This window comes from Mastomys coucha, unplaced genomic scaffold (genome assembly GCF_008632895.1).
Source record: "Mastomys coucha isolate ucsf_1 unplaced genomic scaffold, UCSF_Mcou_1 pScaffold21, whole genome shotgun sequence".
In the NCBI taxonomy this organism is placed as follows: domain Eukaryota; kingdom Metazoa; phylum Chordata; class Mammalia; order Rodentia; family Muridae; genus Mastomys; species Mastomys coucha.
The window spans coordinates 192,456,642-192,472,504 of record NW_022196904.1 but is presented as its reverse complement, the minus strand read 5'-3'; the positions used below and the strand labels follow the sequence as shown (position 1 = coordinate 192,472,504).

Genomic DNA, 15,863 nt, shown 5'->3' with positions numbered 1-15,863 from the left:
CTTTGTCTTTATGCAATTGATTCTAGAAGAGAAGCCCAATAAACACAAATCAGGTACTTGCAGGTTTGGAGCAGGGTTCTGAGTAAGTTTTTCAGGGAAGTCCTGAGGAAGAAGAGACTGGGTCTACTTTTGCATATGTAAAATAACGGTAACTATATCTATTGTGTATCACCAGCTCTGAAGGCTAGAAGAATTAATTTAAGTTGAGGCTCATGGTTCTAGAAGATTAGTTCATGGACCTGTATGGCAGCTGGCAGGAATGGCACTGGAACAGAGCTGAGAGCTTATATATGATCCACAGGCATGAGATAAGACACCCAAGTGGGAATGGTGTGGATTTTAGAAAATTCCAATCCTACCCCTGGGGCCTCCAACAAGGCTACACCTACTGATCCTTCCAAACAGTTCCACCAACTTGGGACTAAGCATTCAAATATATGAGTGTATGGGATCTATTCTCATTCAAGCCACCACAGGAAGTAAGGAAACAGGAAGGAGGCCATACCACTACAGCATAAAGGAAAATGGCAGTTAGGGACCCAAATCCCTCAGGCAAGCTAAGGAGTAGATTCTAAATGTGATGGCGTATATCTATGATGGACAGTGCAGCTCATCCACATACGTATCTAGGAAGATCAAACCCAGCCTGGGCTACAGTATGAGATAAGACCTTGCCTCAGCTGCCTTCTATATTCCCTCAAAAAGAAAAAAGAGTGACAGTAACTTACCCTAAAGATCATTCTGGTTCTTTTGACTGTAGGACTTCCAAAGTGGTAAAGCACAGAGAGACAGCTAGACTGGACCTGTGACTCACTGAAGGGTAGAGCCAGTCAGACAATGCAATGTGCTAAAGGCCATAATGATTCCACAAGTGCATATCTTGGCATAATGGGGATACTAAGGAGGAGTCCTTTTATCTAGCTGTGGAGAGAACTGCTGAAGGCTATAGCAAAGTGAGCCAGGTCAACTAAGTGACTGAAGAGAAGAGCCATATAAACCAACAGAAAGAAGATCTGAATTCCTGGGTGGGAAAGGCAAGGATTGATAACCTCTAGGTTGTGATCATGGCTACTACTACTGGCTACTTCCAATGGGTTCAACCTGGTTCAGTCATTTCCTTCAATCTTCAGCAAGCCCCTAAGATTAGGACAATTACTATCTCTTTTACCAGATGAGAAAATAGATCTGGAGATACTGATATAACCAGAATCACACAGTTAAGTGTTGTGCAGGGGCTCCAGCTCTACACTCTGGAGTCCTGCTGAACACCATGCATACTTTATGCATACATTCACGTTCATCTATCCTGACACTGGAAAGGTGGAATGAGAGAAGGCAGGAAAGGCCTATTTGACTCTAGTTGATCTAGCTTTCAACCAAAGTGGATTTGACCTGTTGATGCAAAAACAAAAATAAACAAACAAAAATTCCTTTGTTTTGTTTTGTTTTGTTTTTTTGAGGTAGGGTTTCTCTGTATAGCCCTAGCTGTTCTGGAACTCACTCTGTAGACCAGGCTGGCCTAGAACTCAGAAATCCACCTGCCTCTGCCTCCCAAGTGCTGGAATTAAAGGCATGCGCCACCACTGCAAAAAACAAACTCTATCTTAAAGAAAATAAGAGTTTACTCTGGAGCTATTTTAAGTCTTCATAGCCTGGGAACAACATGGGTTTAGGTTATTCCAAATCCCATGTTCCAATGTGGAAGCCATTTCACAAAGTTTGTTATAGTTTTACAGAATAAAGAAAGACACAAATCAAGGAAAGCTTTATACATTGGTGGGTACATCAGAGAGGCAGAGATACATCACTATGGATGAAGCTTATGGACCATAAGGTCAAAATGGTAGTTGATGGCAGATTTGGTAGAAGCTAGTTGCCTGCCAAATCAATCAATAGATTTTGAAAGGTTTTATTTATTGTCATGAGAAGTTAGTTTTGACACAGGACAAAGAATGGCTGCTCTGGAGGGCCAGAACTGAGTCAAGGTAATTTGCCTCTAGGCCACAACTTTCTAGTCTCTCCACACTACTGAGATTCTAATCAACCAAATCAGTTTCTGCACTCCTTTTAGTTTTCATCACAGACCCACTGCTAGAAAGAAACCGATTAAAACCTACCCGATCTGGCTGAGAGTTTGGTATACTCTACCCAGATCCAACTTTTCCACACTTGCTTCAATAATATACACTTTTGGAACTCTCAATATTTTTTAATAAATGGCATGATATTTTTATTTTTCACTGCACCACTGGCTTGACCCAACTCATGTACACTTGACTTTGTACACAACAGGTTTCACGGGTAATGTGAGCCTGATAAGAAGCAGAAACGCAGGTGTGATGGCAAAGGGTCTCTTGCGTCACTTACACTGTCTTCTTTCTTACAGGGTCTCCACCAAAAGCGGAGACTGGAAGTGGGAGTGCTTGCTCCTCTGTACCCGGAATCTTTTGATTCTTTTAAACTGAGGAAAGGAAGAAAGAGGACTTAGCCTATAGCAAGGGAGCGTTCGGGTACGGGGCGGGACACGCTAGTAGGCTCCTCCCCTTGCGCTGCAAAGCAGCGCACTGAGAGCCTGCACCACCCTCCGGTTCGTTCCGGGAAGAGGAGGCGCTTTCTGGCGTTTCCAAGGGCGTAGTGACGCGGCTGTCCAAATGGAACCCAACATGCAGTTCTGGATTTCCGAACGCCAAGTATTCCGGGGCCGGGTGTTGGGGGCGGGAGGCTGGCCTGGGCAGCATGACCTTGACAGGCTGCCCTGTGTCATCATGACTTTCCTCTCAGAGATGGTCTTGGACCGAGTAACCCACTTCAGGTTCCTGTAGTGGGGAGGGAAAACAAACCCAAGCTCTTCAGTGGTCCACGCTCTTGCATCTCTTACTTAGGTTCTAGCCTGGGTTGGAGAAGGCCACAAAGTCACTCTCATCCGATGTAGGGCCCTCTCTAAGGAGTTCCAGTCGTCGGTGGGACCGCCCTTGCCGGTCTGCACAGTGAAGAGAAAACAAGCCCTTCCAGGCAGACTTCCTAGGCTTGCTGGAATCAGCCATTCAGATTAAGACCACACATATACCCTGCTTTAAGCAGGTCAGAGTCTGGGAAGTCACTGTTAGGTAGTGTTTCTAGTAATTATATTAAAGAGTTTTAAAAGAAACAACTATCGATCTTAATGACATAATTAGTCCAACCAATGCCACATAACATTTCAACGTGTAATAAAAGAATAGATTCTGCCATTTTGTTGTTGTTGTTTTTGTTTTGTTTTTGTTTTTGTACAAAGACTTTGAAGTCCAGTGTGTAACCTGTGCAGGCAGTCTGGCCCAATTTCACTTCTTGCATATCCTCATGGGGCCTCAAGGCTCTAAATACTCTATTAGAGGCCTTCACCTTAAATTAAGTTTAGTTCACCCTTGTTTGTGGAGATCCAGAACTTAAGCTGGAGCTGTTTCTAAAATGGGCAGCTTGTTGAAGCAAAACACACCTCCTTCACATATGCGCTGAGCTGTAACCCTAGCAGAGCCCTTGTTGGGTTGCCTGCTTTATTGCTATAGTTAAGCCTTATAGCAGCAAAGAAAGCCAGGCACGAGTCAGGTGTTTCTAGGTCATTACCTTGAGGTCATATGGGGATATGAACAGAAAATATGAATCCCAAATTCTAGGTTTTAATTCTAAAGGGATTTAATTCCCAAGTGGTTAGAGGAGATACATTTGGTAAAAGTCAGACTACCTAGAGTTCTTTAGTAAGTATGCCCCCACCAAAGTGAACTGTGACTACCTTGTTAAGTCTTATTTCTTTTAACTTCTCTCTGGTGTGTCTCTTTCTCACTATATTCAGTCCTTTTTTCGAAGATTTTGTCAGTGGATGGATTTATTAGATCCTGCAAATGTGTTTGTTTCAATTGTAAGTATGGTTTTGTCTTAAAAAAATAATTGATTTCATGCTTTATTTTGAAACTTGAAATAATAGCCCATATATATGTATGTATACATATGTATAGATTATTATATTTTGTATTTTTTGAGTGAGGTTTTTGGGTTGGAAGAATGATAAGTTAAACATAAGTTTGTTGAGCAAAGGATACCATACCTGGGCTGGATGCTGATGATTCAAAGTTAATCCAGACCAGTCTTCCAGCCAGGAGTGAGCTGCTTGCCATAGAAGCTGAGGGAGGATTGTGAATTCGAGCTATTTGGGTTACAGAATGAGTTGTTTGAAAACAAAATCCATCCAACAAGACTATGACAGAGCCAGTCTCTTGCCTTAACCAAGATTAAGAGTTAGGAGACTCTCTGGATGGGGTGTCTAGAAGAAAAGGAGTCAGGAAAGGAGATGTAAATAGAGGCCAAGGCTTGGGAGTGGGGCCACCCTCAGTTTCTAGTCTAGGAGTCCAGGCATATTTTGCAGGGTCTCATAAGCTGGTACTGTTTCTACATAGCCAAGTGATGAGGTTTGTGTGCCAAGTGGTCTCTTGGTGGCCAAATAGTAACTAGCCAGAGAGATCATATGTGGGCAAGACTATTAGTTCTGGGGATGACTGACTGTCCCAGTAAAAGACAAGGATTTGAATCCTTGTGGCTAGAGATGAAGAGGAGTTACATAGCCACCATAATTACTCCTCAGAGACAGAGCATAAGGGGTATTCCAGTATTCACACTGTAGATCTCTCTCACCTCTTTATTTGTGTTAAGAGCCAGAAAAGGAGTTAAATGCTTAGTAGTAGGGAAATACATAATATTGTATTTTATATAGTGGAATTCTAACTAGCCATTAAAAGTGTGAACTGGTTATCAATATTTTATTTAGGAGAAATGCATAGTATGAATGATTTTAAATGGGAGAACAGGAGGCTCAAAATGTAGCTCAATGATGAGCTACCTGCCTATCATGGACAAAGCTCTGGGTTCATCACCAGCACTACAAAAACTGTATGTAAACAAATGGGAAGACAGATATCTATGAGACAAGGTGCAAAGTATATCACATATGCAAATTATAATGAAATACTATATTTATTTATGGATATATGTATCCAAGTATATATACATAAGTGTAACTATGGACTGAAGATTACACACCCTAAACTTATAATAGTCTGGTATCTCTGATAGAATAAGGAAGTGATGAAATGAGTAATGGTTGTTTGTTTTGGGTTTTTTTGCAAAGATTTATTTATTTTATATATATGAGGACACTGTAGTAGTCTTCAGACACACCAGATTCCATTACAGATGGTTGTGAGCCACCATGTGGTTGCTGGGAATTGAACTCAGGACCTCTGAAAGAGCAGACAGTGCTCTTAACTGCTGAGCCATCTCTCCAGCTTGTAATGGTTTGTTTTGAAAAATAAAATAAAATTAGAAACAAATATAGGGCTGGTGAGATGGCTCAGCAGTTAAGAGCACTGACTACTCTTCCGAAGGTCCGGAGTTCAAATCCCAGCAACCACATGGTGGCTTACAACCATCTGTAATAAGATGACATTTTTTTCTGGTGCATCTGAAGACAGCTACAGTGTACTTAGATACAATAGTAAATAAATCTTTTAAAAAATGAGAATTTAAAAAAAAAAGAAAAGAAAAGAAAAGAAAGAACTAGATATTTCACAGTTGTTAATTCTGGATAAAGTGTTCTATTGTATAATTATTCTTTGTATTTATTATTTTCCTAAAAATTAAAAAAAAAAAGGGCTAAGGAACAAAACTTAACCAGTTAGCCATAGAAGTGGATAAGAGGTTACAGATTGCCAGGGCTCTGGTTAGGAAGGCAGTTTACATCCAGAAACCAGGGAGATGGAGGCTTCATTAGGGGCTGGTGGAGCTGTCTAGGAAGCCAGAAGGTCTAATTCTGAGCAACACACAGAATTATTATATTGAAACCCAGTGGTGGTGCATGCCTTTAATCCTAGCACTTGGGAGGCAGAGGCAAGCGGATTTCTGAGTTCAAGCCAGTTTGATCTACAGAGTGAGTTCCAGGACAGGCAGGGCTATACAGAGAAACCCTGTCTTGAAAAACAAAAACAAAGCAAAGCAAACAAACAAAAAACCCAGGGACACATCTTGAAATCAAGTGCCACCATATGTTGATGGCTGTGTTTTAAAGATTAGAATAAACACAGACTATATTGAGATTGTTGCTTGATTTCTTGATGTCTATTTACAGGGAAGCATAGAAAAATCACGACAGTTGCTGTTTACCACTGAAGATGCACCCAAACACTACCTGGATAACCAAGGGGTATGTCTCATGAGCTCATATGTGCACAGATGTGTATGGTTCAACATAATTTTACCTTGCATGGAGTGAAATGAAGTAGTGTTTGGTAACTAATCCTGTCATTGTACATTGCCCAGGGGAATCACTTTACAAAAATGTGTCATCAGAATTCTATCTCATAACACAGCTAGAGGAGTGTTCTTCCTATACTCGTGTTAATTCTTCAGAGTTTGCTATTCCATTGTAGGCAGTATTCTAATGCAGGGTTGTGTTCCTTGTTACATGGACAGCTCTCTGCCCAACCCTACCTGCTCTTGGGGGTTGGGGATGAGTTGGTACAGAGTCAACAACACAGACTCCAGGAGCAGGTGAGCATTGCTGCAAGCTCCTTTAATACCCTCCACCTAGGCCCCCATTGGTTCCAAGAAAGCATCTCTTCTAAACAGCAGTTACTGATTGACTGGCATTATTTGCACTAGCAATCCTTGGTCTTTTAGGCAGTCTTCAATTAGGTCCTCCTGCAGGAGATGCTTTTGCAGCTGCATGGCCCCCCACATAGAGGCAGCCCTGCTGTTCCTGCTATGGGGTTGTATTCCCGCCAGTGAGCTCAGACCGAGTTTTTTTTTTTTTTTTTACCTACCTTGCTGCATAAGGGGTTTCTCACACTCATAAATATTAGTCTCTCAAGACATCCCATGGAAGCTGGGCAGTGGTGACACACACCTTTATTCTCAGCATTTGGGAAACCAAGGCAGGCAGATCTGAGTTCCAGACAAGCTTGGTTTACAGAGCTAGTTCCAGAACAGCCAAGGCTACACAGAGAAACTCTATCTTGAAATTCAAACAAAACAAACCGTGGAAAGCTCACAATAGCTTTGTTTTTCTAAGAACTTGCTGAAGCCTCTGGATTGACAGGTGGCTCTGTGACAAGTGGTGGGGCTGATAGCATTTGGCAAGTCTTTGCATGCCATCTCTGCTAGAGGACTATTTTAGACCCACTAAAGGGCTGTTAGATGACAATCCTTTCCATGGTGCTGGGACTTCCTAATGTTCTTGGCTGTTTCTTCATAAAGCTCATCACTTGGCTTGTTGTTAGCTTATTTTTTTGGCTTATTTGAGTCATCTGGTACATTCATTTTGTCTTACTAGTCTCTTTACTCTAGCCTACCCATCTGAGTGGTAGTATAAATGTGACATCAGGAATTAAGACTGGCCAAGAGATTCTGTTTGCTGTTGACCTACCTTTAAAATATGATGCTTCTTGTTATCTCTCTTTAGATTAAAGACGCATGGAATAAGAGTCTTGTAAGTTTCAACTCCTTTATAATTGTTGGTTTTCTAAATAATAAAATCCATCATCCAGCTAACCTCTTCTTCTGTCCCTTTGAAGTCAACTGTGCACCCTGACAGCAGCAAGTTGATCCCCCATCTTTTTCGACCTGCAGGTAAGCTGGTTCTCTTGTTCAGGAGTAGGTGGGGAAGGTGTAGCATATAGCAGCCTACTTTATTTTCCTTTACAAGGATTGCTGATGGAAATAAGTACCTTTTGTGTAAGCGTGAGTGCCTGAGTTCAGATTTCCAGCACCCTTGAAGAAAGCTAAGCATGTAACCCCAGCACTTAGAAGATAGAGACTGGAGGATCCCTGGGACTCAGAATTAGTAAACTCCAGATTCAGAAATAAGTACAGCTAGGAATAGTGACACACACCTTTAATCCCAAAACTTGGGGAGCTAAGACAGGTGGATCTCTGTGAATCTTAATCTTCATAGCAAGTTCCAGAGCAGCCAGCACTATATAGTAAAAAAAGCTAGAGAGTTATTGAAGAAAACACTGAATTTGTCTTCTGACATCCACGTGTACACTCATACACATTCACATGTACCTACACACTTACATGCACACACACACAAATTGGGATGTATTTTAGTTGATAGACTGCCTCCCAAGCATGCACAAAGCCTTGGGTTTGATTCATAGTGCCACTTTACATAAATTGTCATGTCATGGTACAATTCTGTAATCTTAGCATTTGAGAGGGGAGGCAGGAAGATCAGGAGCTTAAGCCCATTCTCAGCTACATAGGGAGTTTGAAGCCTCCTAGACTACATGAGACCCTGTCTCAAAAAAATATTTTTAGCCAGGCGGTGGTGGTGCACGCCTTTAATCCCAGCACTTGGGAGGCAGAAGCAGGCGGATTTCTGAGTTCCTGGCCAGCCTGGTCTACAGAGTGAGTTCCAGGACAGGAACCTTGTCTTGGGGAAAAAAATTTTTTTTTTTAAATCTAGAAAGATAAACAAGAGTCATTTATCTTCAGTTAGAGGTCTGGAAAAGCAGCAGGTGTATTTTCGGGTAGGTCTTTCTGTGCTCCGCTCTTAAATTTTCTGTAATATGAACTCAGCTCTGTGTGTGTGTTGCGGGAAATATTAAAAAGTCATCCGGCTATCTCTCCTGTCCCGCCGGTCGTGTTCCGGCTCTAGTACTGGTACTGGCAGGCCACAACACTAAGTCCCGGCAGGGTCTAGTTCGGCCTGTTCTCACCGCTGAGCTACTCTCTCCTAGTTAGCGAGTTCATCTCACTTCCACACATCACCCCACACACCCCACAATCCACATTTTACAAGATGCCAATACAACAAATTCAAAGCCGGTTGATAATGATAAAGCTTTTACCCAATAATTCTAACCTTGTGAAAATCATGGCCACTTGTGGCTGTTTAAAACCACGTAAGATCAGGATAATCTTCCTGTTTGTCTGCTTCCATGTTGGCTTCTCTCCTCCTGCGACCTCTCTGCCTGTCTCCCCAACTCCTAGCTGCACCTCCCTTTTCCTGTCCAATTACAGGCCTGCCACTGCCCTAATGTGATTGGACAGAGAAAAATCTTGCAGAGTGTGTGTGTGTGTGTGTGTGTGTGTGTGTGTGTGTGTGTATCTCTGGAGCTTACTGGTCTATTAGCTTAGCCAAATCTATAAGCTCCTGATTTAGTGAGAAGCCCTATATCAATGTTTTTTAAATGGTAAAGAATAATAAAGGAAGACATCGGATGTCACCCTCTGACCTCCATATGTGTGTGCCTGTATAGACTATATCTGGCTTTTTATGTGGGTACTAAAGATCTGAACCCAGTTCTTAATGTTTGTAGCACATGTACTTTACTGAATGAGTCATTTCCCTATCCCTATAGATATTATTTTTATTAATAAAAAGAAAATATCCCCCAATATTTGAGTCCTTAGGAGGCTGCAGAAAGTTCTCAAGGGATGTTACTCCTTCAGGACTTGTCTACCTGGGTAGCCATGATCACTAACACACTGCTCTTTCCTACAGCTTTCCTGCCTGTGACGGCACCCATGGTGAGTTTCTGACTGCATGTGTACCCTCCAGCTCTGGATCTCTAATAGATAATTATAGGTCCTCCTGTGACTTTTGTGTACTTTTTCTATACCCACACCCCATTTCACTTAACTCAGTCAAGCTTTGGACTTCTCAAAAGCCCATTTCACAGAGTCATCCTTTCTTTGAACATCTACCGTACATATGGCCCTGTAGGTCAGTGATTTGGGAAATACTGCTGGCCAAAACCCTAATGGAAGTGTCCACTACTTTCAGTCTTAATCAGCTTTGTGTTGCTTTAACAAATACATGAGATAATCAGTTGTATAAAAACAAAAATTTTGGGCTGGCAAGATGGCTCATCGGGTAAGAGCACTGACTGCTTTTCTGAAGGTCCTGAGTTCAGATCCCAGCAACCATATGGTGGCTCACAACCACCCATAATGAGATCTGACACCCTCTTCTGGTGCGTTTGAAGACAGCTACAGTGAATTGGGCTGGAGCTAGCGGGGCTGGAGCGAGCGGGGCGGCAGAGGTCCTGAGTTCAATTCCCAGTAGCCACACACATGATGGCTCATGGCCATCTGTAAGAAAAAAAAAAAGGAAAGAAAAAACAAAAATTTCATCCATCCACACAGATAATAAAAATAAATCTTTTTAAAGTGGGGTTGGAGCTGGAGAGACTGCTCAGTAGATAAAAGCTCTTCTGGCTTGGGCAGTTCACAACTATATGTAATTCTAGTTCCATGGGTATCTGAAGCCAGTCTCTGGCCTCTGTGGGTACATGCATTCATGTATACATGGTGCCACATTAATTATATGTAACTATATACATATAGTTAAGAATAATAAAACTAATTCTTTAAGAAAAGGAACTTTTATTAAGAGCCAGTGAGATGGCTCAGCAGGTAAGGCCCTCAATCCTGTTTTTGTCCACAAGATCCACTTAATGGAATGAGAACACTAACTCCTGCAAGATGTTTTCTGACCTTTCTGATACTCAAAATAAATAAATTAATGCAGAGAAAAAACCCAGAAAGTTTATTTTGGCTCATAGTTTGGAGGCATCATTCCATGCTCATTTAGCCCCTTTGCTTTTGAGTCTGACAAATCACAGCACAGAATAGTAGAAGTACATTGGGGAATAGGGTACAAGGCCAATTACTTCATGGCACCCAGGACAAAAGAATAGTGACTAGGGTTCCACAGTCCCTTCCAAGAGCATGTCCCCAGTGACCTGAAGACATCCCTTTATAGATACCAACTTCTAGTGCCACCCCAAGCTGGAGACCAAGCCTTTAACCCATTCATATTCAACTAGTGTCTCTCTAGGAGATATTTCTGACCAAACTATGGTACCTTTCTCACCCCAGTCTACCACCAAGCATCTCCTCACTAGGAACTGGGACACACACACAAACAGTAAGGCCATCACATGCTGGCTGTGCTTCCTCTACCCTTATCTTATATTTACCTTTCCCTGGCAAAGGCAAGTTTTTTGGTGGCTCTGCTATCCAGTAGCCTTGGAGACTGCATTGGTGAAACTCTCAGGTACCACTGGTTCAGGGGTGGCTAGGTGCACATCAACATGAGTTTGTCCCCTGGCTGCCAGCTATGTGTCTACTTCCTACTGTGCCAGCCCTAGAGGCCTTGATCCTGTGTCTTAGTGTTTTGTTGCTGTGAATAGTTGCCAGGACATGGCAGTTCTTATAAAGGAAAACATTTAATTGGTGCTGGCTTACAGTTCAGAGGTTTAGTCCATTATCATTATAGTGGGATGCAAGCAGACATGGTGCTGGAGAGGTAGCTGAGAGTTCTGCACCTGAACCTGTAGGCAGCAGGAAGAGATAGTGGGTTCCTGGGCCTGGCTTGAACTTCTAACACCTAAAAACCTACCCCTCAGTGATATACTTCCTTCAACAAGGCCAAACATCCAATTATGCCACTCCCTTTGAGTTTATGGGGGCCATTTTCATTCAGGACCACAGTCCTGTTTTAACTGGGATCTATTTTTGTTTCTAAAGGCTCTGCCTCTGCACTAGAGATGTATAAACATATTCTGTTTTCTTCTTCAAAGGTACTTCGGTTGATGATGCCAGACACTGGAATAAAGTCCATTATTTTAACTCAGGTAGTAGTACTTTGAATTTCATGATTTCAGGGTTCTTTTGTGCTTGAAACCAGAAAGTGATCCACTGACTTCTCTTTCTGTAGGGTTGCTTGTATGGATACACCACAGCCTTTAACATCACCAATGGAAATGCCAGTTATGTAAGCATTTTGAATCCTAGGAAATTAGGATTTGGGTTTTTAAAAAATTGTCCTTGCAGAGCAAAACCATAACTGCTTATCTTGTATGTTCTTTGATTTTTCCTTAGAGTCATGGACCAGTAGAGAGAACATTGTTGGGAGCAGGGGTGTTTGTGTCTTCAACTTTTTTTGGAGTAGGTGTTTTTGTACCCTATTGTTCCAGTTCATCTCTGTTGCTCTGACTAAAAGCAACTTAGAGGAGAAAAGAGTTTATTTCATCTTACATTTCCAGGTCACAGTCTATCATTAAAGGAAGTCAGGGCAGGAACTCCAAACAGAAAGCTGAAGGCAGAACTCCTTGCTATTCCCCACAGCTTTACTTCTGACCCAGGAACTCACAGCTGATGAAGGTCAACAGGAGCCATGGAAAATACTGCTTGCTATCTGGCTTGCTCCCTGGCTCATGCTCCCCTAGTTTTCCTATAGAGCCCTGGCCCACCTGCCTAGGGATAGTGATGACACAGTAGGCTGTGCCTCCCTCATGAAACACTAATCAAGATAGTCCCTTATAGATATGGCCACAGGCCAATCTGATTTGGACAGTTCCTCAGTTGACAGTCTACCTAGGATACATGTGAAATCATTTTTATTCCTCAAAACAAAAAGAAAACAAAAGAGAAAGGAAGGAAGGAAGGAAGGAAGGAAGGAAGGAAGGAAGGAAGGAAGAAACTAATTCTAATTACAAATTTTGTTTCTGTTCTAATGTGTAAATTTAGAATGTATGAGTAGAAAATGTGAGTCAGTGTATTCCTGTATCCTCAGAGTAATCACCTGCTTGCTAGTCTAAGTTTCTAGACATGTAAGGTGGGTTTTGCATCCAGGGTACTAACCCTGGTTTGACAATATCTGTACCGAACATTTATGAATGCTTTTTCTTATCATCCCCTCAGCAAAACAGCATAATAATATTTCTATAGCATTTCTATTACAGTGGCTATTATATCTAATTTAGAGTTTATTTAAGAGCTAGGATAAGATAGAGCTGTTATAATGTATATAATATATAAAGTATATAATGATGCAAATGCATCATTCGGAGACTTTGTCCCAGAAAAATTGAAAGAAAACAATAGACCCTAAGGTCAGGCATAGTACATAGGCCTGTGATTCCAACACTCAGGAGCCTGAGGTAGGATTATGAATTAAAGGTCAGTCTGGGGCTGGTGAGATGGCTCAGTGGGTAAGAGCATTGACTGCTCTTCCAAAGGTCCTGAGTTCAAATCCTAGCAACCACATGGTGGCTCACAACCACCCATAATGAGATCTGACGCCCTTTTCTGGTGCGTCTGAAGACAGCTACAGTGTACTTATGTATAATAATAAATAAATCTTTGGGCTAGAGCAAGCAGGGACTAAGCAAGCAGAGTTGACCAGAGCGAGCAGAGGTCTTAAAAAGTCAATTCCCAACAACCAGATAAAGGCTTACAACTATCTATATAGCTACAGTGTGTACTCATGTACATAAAATAAATAAATAAATCTTTAAAAAAAAAAAAAAGGTCAGTCTGGGCTACACAGAAAGATCCATAAATAAGGCTTTAGGAGCAAACAAGCCCATTTCCCAGTCTGGCTTTAACCCAGCTCTGAGACTATGAGCAAAGAGGTTGCATAATCTCTTTGTCCCATCTACTCCTGGACTATACAGAGAGAACTACCTCAGGGTTGTAATTAAAACAAAATGTGAGAGTATGCTGACTGCAGTCCCACCTGCAGTGGGAACCAGATTGTGCTAGCTCTGCTGCTGTGTTGGTTCAGCTGATTCTTTGGTCAGGTGCAATGATTTTTCCTTCTTATTTTCCAGTTAATTCCTCATCTCTTTCAAATGAAGTATCCCCTGAATAACTTTTGGCTTAAAAGAACCTTGCCAATCGTCTTTCTTGGTAAGCAGAAAAGGCTGGGAGCATGTAGCTGGGCTGGTCTTTTTGGTCACTTCATCTCTTGAGATCCAGGGTAATTTGACCATGTAGTGACCTGTGACAGTACCATTGTAGCCTGCTGGGTTTCCCTGGCCTAAATTGAATCTTTGGTTTGAGAAGAGATATTTTCTCTGTAGATATACTTTTTAAAATTTACATTTTAATTTTTATGTTTTTAATTTGTGTCCATGTGTAGAGATATTGCATGTGAGTGAGTATAGGTTCCTATGAAGGTAAAAAAGGGGCACTGAATTACAAGCAGTTATGAGCTGTCCAGTATGAATGCTGGGAGTCAATCTTGGATCCTTTGTAAGAACAGTATTCTCTTATCTGTTGAGCCATCTCTTGGATACAGCACTATGGGTACACTTTTCATTGTTAAAAAAAAGGAACACAAACCTGGAACCACAAATTACTTTTATTGTTATTTTCATTTGCAGTGCTGAGGATCAAACCCAAGTCCTTGTATATACTAGGCAAGCACTCTACTGCTGAACTAATTCCCAACCCACTCAAATTACATTTTAAAGATTGTCTTATACAAACACTTCCTGTTCATTATTTCACATAATCCTGACAACCTATGGGTAGGAAATACTCCCTGTTACAAGTGAAGAGTCTTGAAGTACAGGGAGCTTTAAAAGCTTGCTCAGGCTTGCACAGTAAGCAGATGGCAGTATAGGAATCCCAACTATAGGGGAATGAGAGACTCCAGAGAGTTAGTTGGATTTGCTGAGTACTTTGAGCTCCCCAGCTTACAGGTTTGCTGTTTATTGTTCCACATTTAAGCTTGGGGATCAAAGAAATTGAAGAATTGGCAGATTGTTGTTGAAGTTGAGCAAGTGATGTTGCAGATATATGGTCATTTCATGTCGAACAATGTAAGTCATTGCAAGGATCCTGGGGCTTCTTAAGCAGATGAGCCAGGGAGACAAAATGGACCTCATTCTGGGACCTACTACCAGGCTGCAGTCAGGGTCAGAGACCAAGTGAGCAAAGGTTCTGATCCTACCTCTACAGCCCCAGGAAAGAGCTTGGGTGGTCCTGCCCATAGTAGGTGAGTATCTGAAAGTCAAGACAAGGGCAGCTGTTACACCATCACATAATCCCTTTCTGTCTTTAACTCAGAATTCTCCTTCTTGCTCTTTTTATCTACAGCCCAAGTCAGTGGAATGAATGTTCTTGCATCCCGCAGTTTTGAAAACCATCGAGGAATTGAGGTGATGGATAAGGAAGGCCATGTCATAGGCTATTCCAGAAAAGCTGGAAGAAAGGTTTGAAGCATAGTAGGGCAATAGCTACTGCTTATCCTTGGGTACAGAGTTGGGTTTTGTGTTTGAGAGCTTGTAACCTAGTGTCTGTCTGCCTTCTACTTTTCCTGAGCACATCTCGCTGTCATGCCAGGAAAAGATACTGTGCTTTGTACCCTTGTGTTTAAAAGATGGTGCAGTGAAGTGAGTTTGCCAGAGAAACAAAACAAGATGTGTATATGGACAGTTAGATGTTACTGTCCAGCAGCAATGTAAAAACAGTAGGTTACCTGGAATATGAAGTTAGAAATAGATTGGAGGAGATAGGATGGCCAACATTATACCTACCCACGAGGAAGGTACCTTAAAACATTAGACAGGAGCCTTTACTCAGCCATCTTGAACCTTTAATGAATCTCTTTGTTCTCACCAACAGGTAGAATAAGTCAGGCAAAACCACACCCCCAAGTACGTCAGCACGTCAGTCCAATCAGCAACTTCTTTTTTTCTCTGTGGAGGTGGAGCTTCCGAATGTAACTGGAACCAGGTTGGAGACATGGCAAATAGCAGGAGATGGGCAGAGAGGTGTGGCTATGAGAGGCAGGCCTCAAACCAGGAGGGTAACAGTTAGAGATCCTTATTCAGGAGTTTGCATACAGGACTGTGGGGGCTGTTGAGTTCCAACTCCATAGAGTAAGCCTGGATGCAGGTAGAATTGTTTCTTGGAGAACCTTGGGTTTGGTTTGGTTTTTTTTTTCCTCCTCCTCGTCCTCCTTCTCGTCCTTCTCGTCCTCCTCGTCCTCCTCGTCCTCCTCGTCCTCCTCCTCTTCCTCCTCCTCCTCCTCC

General features: G+C 42.0%; 1 protein-coding gene across 4 annotated transcripts in view; it reads left to right on the top strand.

The window, feature by feature from the left end:
* The first annotated feature begins 2,547 nt into the window (after positions 1–2,547).
* Positions 2,548–15,863, top strand: part of Sfxn4 (sideroflexin 4) — a 26,574-nt gene continuing 13,258 nt past the window's right edge. The window contains exons 1-12 of one of the 4 annotated variants that reach the window (XM_031390882.1): positions 2,596–2,690; positions 2,933–3,107; positions 3,830–3,895; positions 6,155–6,229; positions 7,487–7,513; positions 7,599–7,653; positions 9,536–9,561; positions 11,619–11,672; positions 11,756–11,812; positions 11,920–11,985; positions 13,653–13,731; positions 14,926–15,041. In XM_031390882.1, the coding sequence (XP_031246742.1) occupies positions 3,857–3,895; positions 6,155–6,229; positions 7,487–7,513; positions 7,599–7,653; positions 9,536–9,561; positions 11,619–11,672; positions 11,756–11,812; positions 11,920–11,985; positions 13,653–13,731; positions 14,926–15,041 (594 nt within the window). In that variant the 5' untranslated portion in view covers positions 2,596–2,690; positions 2,933–3,107; positions 3,830–3,856. The other 3 variants (XM_031390880.1, XM_031390881.1, XM_031390883.1) reach the window with 3 other exon arrangements.